This window comes from Caloenas nicobarica, chromosome 2 (genome assembly GCF_036013445.1).
Source record: "Caloenas nicobarica isolate bCalNic1 chromosome 2, bCalNic1.hap1, whole genome shotgun sequence".
Taxonomy (NCBI): Eukaryota; Metazoa; Chordata; class Aves; order Columbiformes; family Columbidae; genus Caloenas; species Caloenas nicobarica.
In genome coordinates, this window is record NC_088246.1 from 24849865 (window position 1) to 24866852 (window position 16988).

A 16988-nucleotide genomic window follows, 5' to 3' on the forward strand; every position below is an offset into this window, starting at 1 on the left:
TTCTTCCAGACCAGATGGGATATTCCCTGTTCAGATGTGGCTCTGGGAGTGATGGTGCTGCCACAGTGAAACCCTGGAACTTGCACTGCTTTTCAAGAGCCAAATCTAAAGCAGTAACATACTTTCCTCTAAGGAAAAGGACTCCTAGGTTTTGGGCTAAGTTGAAAGTTTCATTAGAAATACATGTTTTGGGAGAATATAGCAAATTTTTGTTGGAAAACAGAACATTTGAAACTTCCATATCTCACTCATAAGAGAGAGATTACTGATTTGGAAATGGCTCTGTGGTGCTTTTTCTCTTCGTCTTTTTATTAAGTTCAGTTCCTCAACTGTTGTCTCCCATGGCACATCACAGCCAAGGACTCACTAAACGCAGTATGTTTTACCCAGGAAATAGGAACAGCAGAAATAAATAATGATGATCCTTAAAAAGAAAAATAAAATAAGAAAATTTTTCTACATACAACTTGTAACTTTTCCTAGTTAAAATTCTATGGCATTTTTCAACAAAACCCCCTTTTTATCAAAAGAAAAACAAACAAACAAACAAACCACTCTCCTGACATTTTTTTACTAAACTTTGTTTAGTTAAGTTGACCTAATGTGAAAAAACTTGAAAATTCAGCAAATTTCTTAGCCTGATTTCCATAATGTTGTCTAAGGGAAGGCAGCTGATTTGCATGCTGGTCTTGTCATTCTGCTCTGTTGCTACAAAATCCGCAATAATACCACTGGCTGCACGGTCTTTGTCATGTTGAAGTCCAAACCATTGCCTTTCTTGAGGACTGTCAGATCTTACAAGGGTTAAAGCACTATTTCAGTAATATATGGGTTTGCATATTTAAATGTTGCAGTGGAAATGGAAATGCTTGTTCTTTATTAATTATGCCAGCATTTGGGAAGGAGCTGGTGGGGAAGATTTGCATCGCTGCTCATCTCAAGAGATTCAGGTGATTTCTCTGGACAAATTGTTACCCAGAATGACCTCATTACGTGGCAGTAGTAGGGAACATTTTTGCATTCAAAGCAGAATACAGGACAATATGACTAGTTCTGTTGATAGAGTGGCATAATGCTCACCATAAAATAATTACTCCCTTGGACACCAGGGAGCATGTTAATTAGGGGAATGATGAGTCTTTGTAAAATCAGACACAGAAAGCAAACAATTTCTTTTCTTCTATTAAAAATTTAAGGCAGTGCGATAGACCTTCATGCATTAGTGTTGCATTTCCTGGGCAATATTTTTATATGGAAACTTGAACCACAGGTTCTGTTTTTGTAACTTTCTGCTGAACTATAACAATGTCAACTGGCAGTAAGAGTATTTGGCCCTCAGTATCCTGATGTAAATCTGTTATTTTCCTATAAACAGATTTCTCACCCTACAAATTAGATTAGAATCTGATCCTGATTTTGAACAGCAAGTTTCAAATGAGAAGGTTGTTTTATCTTACTGGTTAGGAACTAAAAGAGCCCAGAGTGTTTTATGTTACAATTGTATATAGGGTGGAACAGCAAAACCCCAATAGGCTTTGGAGTTTGCTTTGCAGAAGCCCCAGCCATCCTGGTCCCTGGAAAACATTAAATCCATTCAAAATTTGAGAACTGTAGATTATTTTTGTGTTAGTGGTTCAACTAAAAACATAGGATATCAAACCATGCAAGTTGAATGTTTACTTCACTGAGAAGAAAATTATCAGTAGACAAAGGAAAACAAGTTAGTCTTATTTTTTTAAAATAATTCTCAGTGGTAAACATAAGCAACAATATCAACTTGGGGCTTGACTGCTGTGGCAACAGTGGTTATTTTCATGTTTTTGGAACATGAAATGGAAAGAAAAACTGTTAAACTGTAGAAGAGACAGAACTCCTCGTGGCGTGGTTGGGATGAGAAGTGGTGGACCAGGAAAGGATAGTGTAGGGCTAGGAGGTCACCCATAAAATAACAGCTCCTGGTGTTCAGTTGTTGTCCCCAGCTTCTGTGTCTCCTGTATCTTCCACTGCCACTGGTTGCTATAAGGTTAGACTTGCTCTCCAGCACTGACTGGGTAACCACTGGTTTGCTACAGCCAGCTTCCTCATACACTCAGTTAGATGCTAAGGTCTTGTCAGTGGTTTGGTCTGGATAATCAGCCTTAACTGCCAAGGGACAGTGTAAACCAGAAGACTCTTGGTTTCCCCCCTCCTCCCCTGCTTTCCTTTTCTGTGTTAGTCCCTTAATTCCCTTTTGGAAGCCCCAAAATAGGGCAGATCCTTCACCACCGTGGTGTTATATTTAAACTCCACTTTGCTTTGTTCATAGTAGGTGTCAAAACTCATTGCTTTGGGGTGCCTAATCGCATCATCAAAACGGGATTGATTGCTGCTTAAAAGCATTGCTTGCAAAATGATACTTACAAGTCTCTTTATGTTGACATACCTGTGGGCAGTGACTGTTCCATCTTATCCAAACCTACAGCTGTTCCACTGCTGCCTTCTCCTTGTTTGCTGATTAATAGTCTCATATTGTGAATTTCTGTGTCACCCATGTTGAAAATCATATGGAAGAAGGATGGTCTTTATACTGTTTGTACTATGCATTAAAATACACTGTCTGGATCCTCCCCTGAACTACCAAGTTGCCCCTACCTTGAAAATGGTAGGTATTAAGATGACGGAAAATGACCCTGACTGCTACCCTTGACAGAAGGTGTAAATAGGGGAGGAAGTTTGAGTACTCCAATGCACAGAACTTGTTCATAGCTGGCTTATAAGCAGTGTAACAGCAGATGTGCTGGAATATTAGAAGTTGGTTGGAAAACTAGTAAAACGAACAAACAAAAAAATTGTGAGTCACATAAGATTCATTAAAAGTGGTCTTCCATGAAGCCCTCTGTTACTGGACCTGATGGTACCTTGAAAATCAGAATATTCCAAGTTCTACATTAAACTGGTCTGATAAATATTCTACCTTTCACTGGAAGTTTTAGATTTTGTTAGCTGGTTTAACATTTATCTGTACAGTCCCTTAGCTAAAAATGTCTCATCTAAAATAATATACAATTGATAACATACATTTAGAAGGATGTGGCTAACTTTCTTATATTCATTAAATTTCACGAGAGAATATTCCTTTGATTTTCTAAGAGGACTTGCAAAACTGAGGACTGCATTTCTTAAACTGATGCAAGAAGCTGTGTTTTTAATCCACGGGCTCCCTCTCCTGGTCTGGAAGGTGCCTGGCACCAGGAGTTTGATTAATACACAAGCCGGGTGAAAGTTATATGCAAATTGATTTAATCACGGCATAGTGTCAACAGTGTCTCTTAACGTCTTCTGTGTTTAATCAGAGAACTGTTCTCTCGCTAATAGCAATAAGGAAATGAATACGGGTGTAGTGATGATTGAGGGTTGCAGGGTGAGGTTTGATCTTATTCAAATGCTGATTAAGGCATGTTTCATGAGGACTGAAAGCAATGTCCTACAAATAATATTTACAAATAATATTTACAAATAAAATCAGTGAACTTGCATATCCAAATAACCACATGAATGAATACTTTCTAATTGAAATGATACTGTCATTTTTGTTTCTCTGATACCTTCATGCTCTGCTTTCACCTCTTCCTGGTCATACTACAAATAAATTGGACTATTTGCTTATTGTATTTGATAGTAGAGAAAGATGATCTTTGCATTAATATTCTTATATTAGAAACACATTAGTATTGTAAATTGCTTAATATATTTGAGGCCCTAGAATCATAAAGCACACTTGGGAGGTGAGAATTGTATCTCTCCAAGAGGTCACTTACTTTTGCCTCAAGTTTTTAAGCCAGTTTTTAAATTTCATGAAATAAATTTCTGACAAAGTCCAAGAGAAATGTTTTGTGGTTTAGCTTCCCAGTCTTGCTTCTAAGATTTTCTTTTAAGCTTGAATTTATTGATATGAACATAGCTTACACAGTTTAAGAAGTGCAACACATTCTAGAGCAGTCCTTCCTTTGATGCTCCTGATGCATATGTGTATTGCAGCAGACACAATTAAAAAAAAAAAATCTTTGGCTCCAAATGAGTGGGAGTAGATGTCTTGCAGCCTGCCTTGGAGTGTCACAAACCTTCACATACTTGGACCAAAGACTTTCACACTAACTTTGTACTTGTTTTCTGCTTGTGTAAGTGACCACAGAATATCACTGTGACTCGAGATATGCTGATCTGAAAGAATTTATTCAGAAGATTTGCAGTGCAGGCAGGAGCAGGGGATTTTGTACATTTATGACAATGCAAAACAAGCACCAGCTGGTGTGAAATGCTTTCACATTAGAATATCAGCCTTTTACTCCAGGGCCTGAGCTTATAGCAAATATTGAAAACAGTCCCTAGCATTTTCATTCATGCTGGAAATTGGGTGTAAATTTATAACAAGGAAGATCGCACTAGTGAAATATCAAATTCCACAACTCATTCAGAATGCATTTGTTGAGCTGCTACATTAGGTGTTCCTCTCAGCTCCACTTACAGCAAGTTTTAACAGTTATGTCTCATGAAGGAAAAACAGGTTTGGGAGAACTAATTATAGCAGTTCTCTCAATTTATTTATTATTTGTGCCAAAGACATGGGAGTGAAATTTTCATGTGTGCAGAAGTTGGAAGATGCACATGAGAAGTGTTAAATACTTTGCTGCTGAAAGTCTGAATCACACTACAAGAAGGAGGACAATTCAAATGAATAGGAACAAAGCATAACGCATGAGTCAATAGAATTTGTATTTCCTAAAAATGTGCTATTTTTATGTATACTACATCCACTTAAAATGACAATTATTTACTGTGCATTCTTGTTCATGCCATGCCCTTGGTGGTCATCAGCTTCACTATCTGTGCAAATCTTCTGTCCTAGCGTCTATTAGGTATCTGCTGAGCTTATGTAAATTTACAGGGATTGAAATTATTTCTGAGGTAAAATATCTAGCCTGTGTAATATCAGTGCTCTGAGATACGCAGGTAGCTTGACACGTCATTGGAAAGTAGCTTTAACATATATTGGTTAAATAAGCAACCTGACAGGAACACAGCACCATTATGTGCTTTGCTGTTCCACTGGTAATCATCTAACTTTTTGTACTTTCTTCCTCCATCACTTCCCCCAATAATTAAGCCTATTTAAAGTTTAGATTGTAAGGAACATTGAGCTCTTCGGAGGAGTAGCTTTATGCAATGCTATGTCTTTTCCATTAATGCAATGTGTGGTTTTTTAATTTTTTTTTGTTTTATTTATTTTTTTTTAAATTTTATGCACAGGTACTTGGAACACCAAATGAAGATACGTGGCCTGGAGTCCACTCTTTACCCCATTTCAAACCAGGTAGGTCAAGTTCATTCAAATTCTCTTCCCGGAAATGCAGGACACAGACAATTACACTCCTGCCCACAAGCTTCAAAATGACCTGGTACACAGTACTTGAACCATAACGCACTTTTTTCTAGCTGCAGATTTTTTATTGTGCTCAGGGTGGTTGTTTTTCTTTTAATTTATTTGCTTTCTTTTGCTTTCCTTTGCATTTTCACCTGTTTATTACAGTATGAACCCTGACCTGTTTGCATTCCTCAGCCACTGAGTCTTGTACCTTTCAGATTGCTGATAGGTTGATTTCTGGTCAGTATCACTTTTCTGCAGACCACTCTGAACTTTGTGGAGCGCTAAAGGAAACTAAAGAGTAGAGAAAAGACTTTGTGAAAGGTGAAATTACTACTAGATCATCTCTTAGTACCTTTCTACAAAGGTTCAATTTTTTAATGTGCGTTGTGCTTGAAATTGTCATATTCTACGACCATTCTTGAAAAGCTGTTTCACCATCTGATACCTTTGTGTAAGAGGAAGCAGTTTGTTCTCTAGAGACTATAAGTATGTGGTCAGCTTCATTATGCTATATATGTAAGTATGTGTATTTATATAATATGTGAATATATTTATATAATCTTGTGAACTTTTGAGTGGGGATCTTAGAAACACTGTTTTTTAAACATACCGAGCAGGTGAATGAGTAGGAGACACATTGGCTGATGCAGTGTGAAATACTGGAATTGGCTGTCCAGAGACGTTTGACATCTCCATCCTGTTCAATACCTGACCAAACAGGGCCTGAGCAGCCTGAACTTGTTGGACCTGCTGTGAGGGGTTTGGACTAGACAGCAAAGGTCACTAGATGTGTTCAGATGAAGCACTTAATTGTCTCCCAGTATATTTTACTAGGATGAGTCTTCAGTTTATAACTGTATGACTAAAGTCTGGGAGTGACAAAGTTGACCCAGGAAACCAATTTCAGATGTTTTTGTCCTTGCAGGCCCAAGATCTCTCAGTAACTGGATCACCTTTATTGCAGATGATAGTCCCTCCAGCTTTTGTCATAAACTGTGTCAACCTGGCATCCATTTCAGGTTCCGGTATAAGTTGGGGAACGACCTGTTAAAGAGCAGTGTAGAGGAAAGGGACCTGGGGGTCCTGGTGGGCAGCAGGATGACCATGAGCCAGCACTGTGCCCTTGTGGCCAGGAAGGCCAATGGCATCCTGGGGTGGATTAGAAGGGGGGTGGTTAGTAGGTCGAGAGAGGTTCTCCTCCCCCTCTACTCTGCCCTGGTGAGACCACATCTGGAATATTGTGTTCAGTTCTGGGCCCCTCAGTTCAAGAAGGACAGGGAACTGCTGGAGAGAGTCCAGTGCAGGGCAACAAAGATGATGAAGGGAGTGGAGCATCTCCCTTATGAGGAAAGGCTGAGGGAGCTGGGGCTCTTGAGCTTGGAGAAGAGGAGACTGAGGGGTGACCTCATTAATGTTTATAAATATGTAAGGGATGGGTGTCATGAGGATGGATAGGACAAGGGGCAATGGGTACAAACTGGAACACAGGAGGTTCCACTTAAATATGAGAAGAAACTTCTTCTCAGTGAGGGTGACACAACACTGGAACAGGCTGCCCAGGGAGGTTGTGGAGTCTCCTTCTCTGGAGACATTCAAAACCCACCCAGACACATTGCTGTGTAACCTCATCTAGGTGTTCCTGCTCCTGTGAGGGGATTGGGCTAGATGATCTTTTGAGGTCCCTTCCAATCCCTAACATTCTGTGGTTCTGTGATCCTATTTTAATTCCAGCCTGTCATGTTAGTCAAATCTGCAAGATAATAAGCGCTTCTTTTGGGCAGCAAAGAGGCAAGAGATGGGGCAGAGGAGTTGAAAAGGACAGAGAGATCTAGGCAGCTCTCAGAATAAGAGAGATAAACAAATATATTTTGGGACTTACCATGATAGTAACACAAAACTTCAAGAAAGGGGAAAGCAGACAGCTTTCTTGCACATTGCTTTTTGGTCTCTGTCCTAGTTCTGTCTTATTGCTATATGGTGAAATCTCTCTACATTACTGTCTGTGAATTAGTAGAACTTTTTTAACAAGCACAGTTTTTCACTGAAATACCAAGAATACTACAGTTTTCTTCCTTAAATCAGTGCGTTATTACATTTACAAGCTTTTGTGTTTCTCATTCTTGCTACCGATTACAAGGTGAGCATATACACAGAATCCCTACAGAAATATAGTGGGGATTAACAGCAGTCCAAAGACATTGTTTTTTAGCCAAGAATAGTAAAGAGGAGGAGAAAACCTGGAGATGACAGTAAGTGGTCTTTGGGTTCTTGTTTTTATTCTTCTGTGTGATACAGAAAAGTTTTGAACAGTAGATGGCAGCCAAGAAATTTCCTGGTTTCATTTTTCTGTTTGACTTCCAAGTGTTTTAAGGGATGGGGGTTTATTACCACAGAAGAACATCAGGAAATAAATCCACAGTAGGCACTTCATTAAATCTAATTTTTATACAGGCATTGTGTTAGACTTGCTTTCATTTTCTCCATCCCAGACTATGGATGTTGGCAGCTACGAATACATAGTATTTATACAAATGCAGAACTGGGACAGGAGGAAAGATGCCCCCAAGACAGAAAATGGTCACTCAGTATTTCCACCATTTCTGCCTGGTATGGTCTTTGTTCTCTCAGATCCTTTCCACATCTGTGAAGTATGTGAATTTGCAAGTCAGAGTAATTACTATTCTTGTTGGCAATTATTTACTCTTTCTAGGGCCTGTTAATGCAAAGTCCTGAGCTCCTTAATTCCTGTACACTGTGGAGGTCTGAGAACACTCCAAAGAAAACAGCCCTCTTCTGTACACATACTATGTTCTGCACTCCTTTTGTACCACCCCATATCCTTCGTGGATTTGGTAAAAGGATTTTTTGCTTGTTTGTTTTACTGTTCCTTATTTGCTGATTTTAGAAATTACAGCAATAGAAAGCATAATCTAATTGCACAACCAAAACTTGGCTGACATACCCCAAAACTGAGTAATTGGACTTTATGCTGGTGAAGTGTGGAATTATTAGAGCAGCAAAACACATCACTTCTAGGGTCATACTAGGGTACCACCATCTAAAGCATGCTCTGTACAAAGTGCTCTGACCTGTGGATTGGGCTGGAGTTAAACTATTTACTCATGCCATTAGGGTCATAGGAGCTGTTTGGTCATGGATACCAAGTTCTCTTTTGCTTCTTAAAAACCTGCTTTCCTTCATGCCATTCTGTGCACAAAAGTTTTCTGGCTATGGCAAGGCTGCATTGTCCCCTTCCACAGATGCTCAGCCAGCCATGCCCTGTTGGTCTGAGATTGTTGTTAAGCCCTAGAGAAAATTTCCTCAGTGTATGGGACTGAAACACTCATCTGACTGACATATTTGGAGCAAAAACCAAGATTATTGCTTTAATAATACATCTAAGATGACTTAGTATTTTTCTTTCCTTAGCAGAAGAATGCAGGAGGGAACATGAAATGTCTTGCCAAATCTGAACCAATTCTATTATTCCTTAAGATTTGTGAAATCACTGCATTTAAATATAGATGATATGGGGTTAAGTAACTCCTGGGCTTTATGTATCTTTGTGAGTTTTAAGACCGATAACTGCAAACAGTAAGAGTGCTAAATTGAGAAGTACAGAGAGCACTGGTGATGCAGATATCAAATCCACTCAGGCAAGGCTTTGATGCTGTAAAGTGAGTTGTGTAAAACAATGGAACTTGAACAGAAGGTATCAGTAATAAGTAGCTACTGTAGTTCAAAAAAAGCTGGGCACATTAAATGCCTGTAAAGTTGAGAAGAATGTTAAGAGTAGAAACGAAAAGTCATTGGATTTCATGTTTGCATACAGACTTAAATAACTAATTTTCATGCTGTGATTTGGTAGGGCACAGTCCTTTGCTGCAGAGAGTCAATCACAGTTTACTAAGAAAAACATGTATGAAAAAGGTGGCATTAGTCTCTTCTCCATTAGTGTGGCTAAGTGTCTGATTGTTATGGAAAGCAACTGGTGCATAAACAACGACGATCTCTGACATCTTAATATGCCGGAATGTTTCTGAGGCTGAATAAGAAATGTGTTCCTGAGGCTGGCTGTGGGTGGCTGTACATCATCTAAACCCCTAACCTCAGGAGTTTTAACACCCAAAAATAAAATCGTTGTAATTTGTTTTGCCATTTAGAAAGTTAGAACACAACTTATATTTTATCTGCCTGCTTTAAGATCTTCGATTAGTTTCCATTTTACAAATACTCTAAGTAATCCGGGAGATGATTAAAGCTGAAAGTTGACCTGGTCTTTGAGTTTTCAGTGTGCCTCAGCCTCGGTCCTCTCAGTTTATGTACACAGACACACACGTCCTGCTTAGTAAATTACGTAAGGATGAACTAAATAATCCATCTGAAAATTCTGAAATACTCTAGAAGTATTTCAGCAACTTCAGGTTACCCCTATGATGCATTTTGTAACTGTTATAACTGCTACAATCTTGAGTGGGTCTTCCGATACGTATTGCCAAAGTAACCCAGCCATTCAGAATCACCGTGGAAGTAAATAATCTGTTCTTAAAGAGGAAGTCAGTTTGAGGAAATTATGACAAAGCATTAGTTGTTGTTTCAATAAAATCTCGAGGTTTCATCCAGCTTGGAAGCCTCATTTTACAGTTTATTGGACAGAGACACTGTAAGTGATGAACGTGACCCTCTGACACGTGACTTGGAGAACATGTTTTCACTATTTATTCTTTTGTTACAATACTTTAAGAAATATGTAGATTTGCTGCACTAAAACAGATCCAACCACTGGTAGTATCACCATACTGATGTCTCCAAGACCAAAATGAAAATAGGCATCTACCATCACATCTGCATGAGTGGAGATGAAGCAGTATTCCAAAAGAAGCTGCTTCCTTAACAGATTTGTGTCTGAGTCTTCCTGATTTTTGTGTATTATTCTCTCTACTGTCATTAAATCTCCTATTTTTCTTAGTCTGGAGTTTTCCTTTCTCCTCCAGCCATTTTGTCTGGATTCAGAGTCCTGTCCAAATAATCAAGCAAGATAAGCCTTTCATATCAATATCTACACTTAAGTCTTCATTCTTCCTACATTCTCAGTCAGTGTTTGGGATGAACATTGTGTAACTTCCATCCTGGGAAGTTAAACAAAGATTTATCAGAAGGTACTGTCAGTGGGCAAAGTGGTAGAAGGTAAGATTTGGTCACAACAGAAGGTAAATGAGGTGTTGGTGGCCGTGAAGAGATGGAGAGGTTGAGGAGAAGTAGTAACTTGTTAGGAAGGTAGAGAAAACATGAGAATGCTTTGTAATGTTCACTGTGCCTTAGTTTCCTTACAATACTGTTTCTAGGTGAAAGAAAGTTAAATATTTAATCTTGGGCTGATGATGTGGAAGCCTGAACCTTGCTGTGTTCAAGAGATGATCAGATATAATATGAAGTAATATACCTGAAAGGTGCCTTCATGAGACAGTGGAAACATCTACTGAGTACTGTTTTTTAAAAGAGAATCCTTAAAGTCAGAATGAAAAGAGTTAGGAAAAAGAAATTCTCCTCAAGGTGAAAGCAGAAGACAGAAAGAAGCCAGAGAGAGAAAACAGCATTCATAGGAAATAGTGCATAACACAGAGTCTGCCAGAGATTGACAGATACTTCATGGATTTATTAAAAAATCTCAAGTCTGTGATTAATGAAACCACTGCAGAGCTGGTGTTCTGACTCAGGAATTCTGCTTTGCTTCCCAGGTGATCGATAAATATAGATTTGGTTTAGAAATATGATCTGTCTACCTACATCTTAACAGCTGATTGATAGCCAGGTTTTTTCAAAGGATCAAGTCTTCATTTGGAGTAGGGCTGAGCTGAGAGAATAAACTCCTTTGCCATAAACCCATGGAAATACTGTATGTGAGGACATATGGCTTTTCAAACTTTCGTAACAGTTTTTCCTATAGCGTTTCACCAAAGTCTGTCAACAATTTGTTACACACTGAAGCAATATCTTGTTTATTTACATCTACACTAATGCCAGTGAATGTTCCCAGGCGATGTGGGAGTCTCTGCTGTTAAATTGTTGGAGCAGTCTTTGCCATGCCTTTATCTCATGACAACTAGCACTTCCAAATAATTAATTCCTGGGTATAGTTTGGGAGTTAGTGTGGGCTGGGGACTGTTTCCAGTAAGAAGTATGCCTTGCACTTATATTGGAGGATGGAGGAGGAAGGTTGCTGCAGAAGTATGGACATGGACAGTGATAGTGTCTCAGCCAGACAACAGTGCCAAGTACATTTAACTTACTGTAGTCTTCAGGAATTTGACTGCTTGAAGTAAAGAGAGGGATCAATAAAAGAGAATTAATTTCAAATTTCTCCCCCTCTTCTTTAGTTTTGGCAGAATTGTAACAGTCAGTGTTTCCTCAAGTCTCTGGTATCCACAACCCAAAGGAAGCAGAGTTGTCAAAGTTTTCACCATTCTTTAGAGAAAATTGCATGAAACTGAAAAATTGAAGTAACTACTATATATGCAAAGGAGCCAGGGAGGGCACTGCTAAAAGGTGGAGATATTTACTATAAAAGCCCAGTGCTTTAGACAATGCTGACTATTAGAATTACATTTTTTATCCATGCTCAGTAGAGAATCTAGAAAATAGCATTTATCCTTCCTCTTTACACAGCCTGTGCTCTGCTAAAGCAGGTGCTTTTGGGAGTAAGGAGAGGAGATAGGGATAGAGGGTGGGAAATGGAAGTAATTTTTCTCAAGGCATTTGGCATACAAAAGCAAACCCTACCTCATGGTTGTGATAAAACTCCAGCTGTGATTGGACTTCAATAAAAACTCTAATTGCACATTAGGACTGCAAATGGTTCTCAAAAATTTTCATTGTCAGCATGGATGCTTGTCTTTATATCTTTAGCTAACATAATTTAAATATTTTTAGGATTGAATCTCTTAATAAAAATAGCATGGGTCTTACATATCACAGTACAGTTAGCCACTTTAGATTTTTAATTTAAATGTAAAGAAAACCCATTTAAAGACATCATGCATTAGACTTTTCAAAATATTAATTATGGTGATGTTTAAATATTTGCATTTAAGCTAATCACATTTGGTTTTAAATAGAGAAGAACATTAATCAAGAAATGCATATTAGCCAGCATGTTTTGATTAACAACATAAAAAATGCCTTGAAGTCAAACTGCATTTTAAGTTCTTTGGTTTAGACTAGCAGCTGATTATCAATAGTGCTAAAAAGGAGCTAAAAAATCAAAATGTAGTCTGCTTCTAATTCCTTACATAGCTTTTCTTGCCTATTCTAGGTCTTTTCAAGGCAACTGTGGCAAAGGTATAATAGTTCATGTGCTTTTCTGACTGATAAAAGAGAAAACCCCCTCATCTTGTTTTATGTTACTTAAAATGCAAGTGCTTGTCTTTTCAATTCTCACAGCAGACCAGTAGTTCCTTCAGTGGTCTGCTAATAAGCTCACTAGTGAGTTCTGCTGAAATTCACTGCTGTTTGAACCTGCCCTTGATGCAGGGCTGTCAGATGGAACGTGTTTATCAGGCAGATAATGATGTTTGCAGTGGAGAGCATGTAGGTTTAGATGTGGGCATGGGAGCAAGTACGCGTATAGAACAGTGTTGCTGTAGAGCCCTTGTCTAAAGCAAATAAGAAAGAAATAGAAAGAAATAGAAATACTGTCTATTTCTACAAGAAATAGGAATACTGCCGTTTCTAAGACCCCTTAATCCAGCTGGGTGTAATGGATGAGATTTTTGGCACAGTTGTGGGGCTTTTTTTTCCCCCCAACCCTTCAAGCTGAGTACAGTTTGTGAGCAGTTGTTTTAAGAACATTTTTTTTTGATGCATCCATCTTGTCAAATCACTGAACTCAAGAAATTTTCTCCCTTTCTTCCCTCTGGCTGCTCACTCTGCTTCCATCTTGCAGATGTCATTCCAGCAGCTTCATGGATGCTCCTTTTTGTGGGACACAGTCGCAAAAACTTCCTTGGCACAAGAGGCATTAAGTTGTGCTGCAAGGTCTGAAGCAAAGAGCAAGTCAAATCCATTTACTGCAGGAAGAATGTTTGTGTAGCGGAACCCCCAGCATCTGAGCGGGTGGTGGGCAGTGCCCAGCAGAACAGCAGGTCATGGCTCCGAGGCTGGGCTGCCAGAGCTGTGGATGTCATATATTAGCCTACTCCATTTCTATACGCTTTTAAAATCTTAAGAGTAAATGGTATGCTACGGAAAGATCATGCAATCAGTACTTCTTTACAGTAAGGAATATGAGTACTGTGTGTTTGCTCTCATTTAGGCTGTCCTATGTGGGGATTTCGTTACACAGCAATTAATTAAATTTGGCTAACTTGGTCTTCTAAGAAGCAAATTATAAACACTTTCAGGTGCTGTGGGACTTAAACAAAACCAAAAATCTCTTCTATCTTTTGTTTCACGTAAGCAAAAATCACCTTTGACTAGTGAAACACAGCACCCTTGTGAAAAGCCAGTTCTTTAACAGTGAGACGTGAGGATGATGACTGTATATTTGGGATAAAAATGCAGAGGATCAAATTTTGTTACTGCAATTTGTTGCCAAAAGATTTGCAAATATTTAAGTGTTTGCATAGAGGAAATTAAAATAACACTTTTTACTTTACATTTCGGATGAGTTTACTGTGTTGGTCTTCCAGTGTTTTTATTCAAAATAAGCACATTAAATAAGAATAATCTGAAAAGACTTGAACTCTAGTATATATGCTCACAATTTGAACTATAAGAGTTCAAAATACATCTGAGAGCACGTCTTGATGTGTAAATGTATTTTCAGGGGTCTTTAATCTCAGAGAGTGAGCAGCTGCCTCAGCGAGACAGTCTGACTCACGTTCCTGACAGTGGTTTCCATGTGCTGGAGGGTGGGTGGGTGGCGATGTGAGCGTCTGCATGAAATTCTCGCATGTGCCTGTTTGCCTTTCTGTTCTGAGTGAGGGGTAGTAAGCTTTCGCTACACGGGCTTGCTTCCACAAGGTTGGGCCAAGATTTGGTTTGCCTGTGCTGCTGCCTTGCATAATATATGTCAGACAAGTATTTCTTTTTTGGGGGAGCATTCATGGTAATTCCACAGTACTTCTAGGATCACACACACAAGACCTACTGGCCGATATTACCATTTTTTATGGTGGAATCAATAGGAGCATCTCAAAAACAAAACCAAAGCTATAAGCTTGAAAGTATCACAAAAGGCAATTTCATGCAGTTGGTTGGAAACACGTATGTGTAGCTTTAGATTTAGTTGTATTCCCATCTAGTACAGAGGCATTTATACAACTGTGTGAGAGTCATTCACTCTGAAAAGTAACTTAGAGGCAAACTTGGGGATATAATTGTGAGACTGGATTCCAGTTCTTCCAGGAGCAGGAAGATCTCTCCAGCAGGAGATCCTCAGATAAATGTTGGGAGGTTAAGCTACCTCTTTTTGGCCTGTGTTGTGAATGCAAGATTGGTGTTCATAGGTATGTAATATTGTGTTTTCACAGTTCTGGACTTAAAAAAGTGGATCATGATGGACAAGCTTAAGGACAAGATTTTTGTAGCTTCTCTGTTGTGGCAGCTCTGAAATCAAAATCAGCTGGTTTTGTTATTCTGGTTTTTATTCTCTAAAGAAGGATTAATTCAAGAAAGTACTAAGAGCTGTCATATACACAAGGCTGGGCTTAATTACCACAGTAGTTTCATCTAGTTATACTGTCCATGAAAGTTAACAAGACTGGTTGACCACAAAATTGTTTAGAAAAATGTGAGCTGTATTTTATCAATATGCCATTTCTTTCCTTATAAAGAATTTAAGAAGCCTCTAATCTGCTTGGAGAAGGGGGGGAAGAGTTGATACCAATGGTTAGGAGAAACACAATTTGCAGTCACACAGCATATAAATGGAGTTTGAAATTAAGGATACAGGACTAACATTTGCCTCTCCATACACAGGTTTTCACCCTATCCGTGTTTTCCCCCTAGTTTTCCCTCGCCTTGCCTGATAAATGTGGAGTCTAAGATACTTGTTTAAAAAGAGGTTTAGAGATGAGCAGCAGACGGAGTAAAGAAGGAAGATCCCTTTGTTAAGTTTGTTCATTTTGCTTATGCATGTCCCTTATGACAGTATTTACATAACTGGTTCCAGTGTATCACTTTTTCAGTAAAAACTCATCTAGCATAGCAAGAGAACCTCTGACAGCCCAGTCAAGAAAATATGTTGTATATGATCCTTCTCAACTGTTTTAAGTGGATGTAGCTATGTTGAAGTCAGTGCTGCTGTGCCAGTTTGAACCAGCTCTATATCTTACCAAAACATATTGCAGAATGACAGATAAAATCAAAATCTCTCTGTCCCCAGGTCTAGGTTAGCTTTTCAGCAATACTTCGAGTCAGTTCAGTTCTCTTTCCACACAGCACTTTTCTGCACCAAAATAGATTAATGTGCAAATCTGCACTTTATTAGCTAAGTTCCATGTGTAGCTCAGACTCGTTGCCACACAGCTCTGTCTAGCTGCATCTTATTTTTCAGTCCTTTGTCATAAATGAATGCACAGTGTTATGGTTGGACTATTTACTTATAAAGTATAGAAAAATCTTTATTTTCTTCCATTTTTTTATAGTTATCTGCTTGTGCATATGTTTTTAATTCACATTTGTAAGCTGAAATTCACGAGTGAGGTGCTTCCTCTGGAGAAGCTGAATTAGTAAACCACAGATACAATTTGAATTGTAACGATCCTCTCCTTCTGAAGTTTGGGTCACGCTCTCAATGCCAATAGGATGCTTGAACTAGTTACAGCAGAACATGCACTCCAGTATTGAGTTTTTATTTGTGCTATTGGATATTGAAACATAATCACAGGCGCTAACTGCAGTGCCACATTACTAGTACTGAACCACGGCTGCATCTAATAATGATCCTGACTACTTTGCCTGTTTGATTTAAAGACCTGCCTTGGGGCATCGGCACAGCTGTAGTAGATGCATTGCATGCAATGTAGAATAGAGCTTTAAAAAAATTGTCACTTCCTATAGTTTTAATCTGGATGCCTCTGGTGTGATGAGCTATTTTGTTGTAGTACGTGAACACAGAAAATTGTAAGGAAATCTCTTCATTTGTGGCTCTCAGTGAGAATATACCCAGCAGCTGCTTTTTTTCCCCCTCTTTAACCCTTCTGTTCTGCACTCATTGTGTTATTGAGACTTAACAGAAAATAGAGAAAAGAACTACCTCAATGGTTTAAATTGCTTTTCCTCTTCATAGTATCCAAGCTGCTAAGTGCCTGGGATAACTGTCTTTACCAGTAATTGGAAAATACTGTAGAGCTTCTACTTTACAAAATTTAGGATAATGTCAGTAGCGTGGCATTCAATCTAAATGTTTCTCAAGCACACATTAAATAATATGGTAGCATTTTCAACCATAAGACATATCTGAAATGAGCTGAAATGTGTTAAGAAATATGCACAAAATTGGCAATAAAATATTTTATTTGGGTAGATATATTTATAGAGCAATATATTTTCTGTCAGTAAAATGTACCACATGACCTGTAAT

The 16988-nt window shown here is 38.6% G+C and overlaps 1 protein-coding gene across 2 annotated transcripts in view; it reads left to right on the plus strand.

The window, feature by feature from the left end:
- Window positions 1–16988, plus strand: part of CDK14 (cyclin dependent kinase 14) — a 324587-nt gene that overhangs the window by 212678 nt on the left and 94921 nt on the right. For both annotated transcript variants that reach the window (XM_065629053.1, XM_065629055.1), the window contains one exon: window positions 5287–5350. In XM_065629053.1, coding sequence (XP_065485125.1) covers window positions 5287–5350 — 64 coding nt within the window. The remainder of the gene's footprint in view (window positions 1–5286; window positions 5351–16988) is intronic.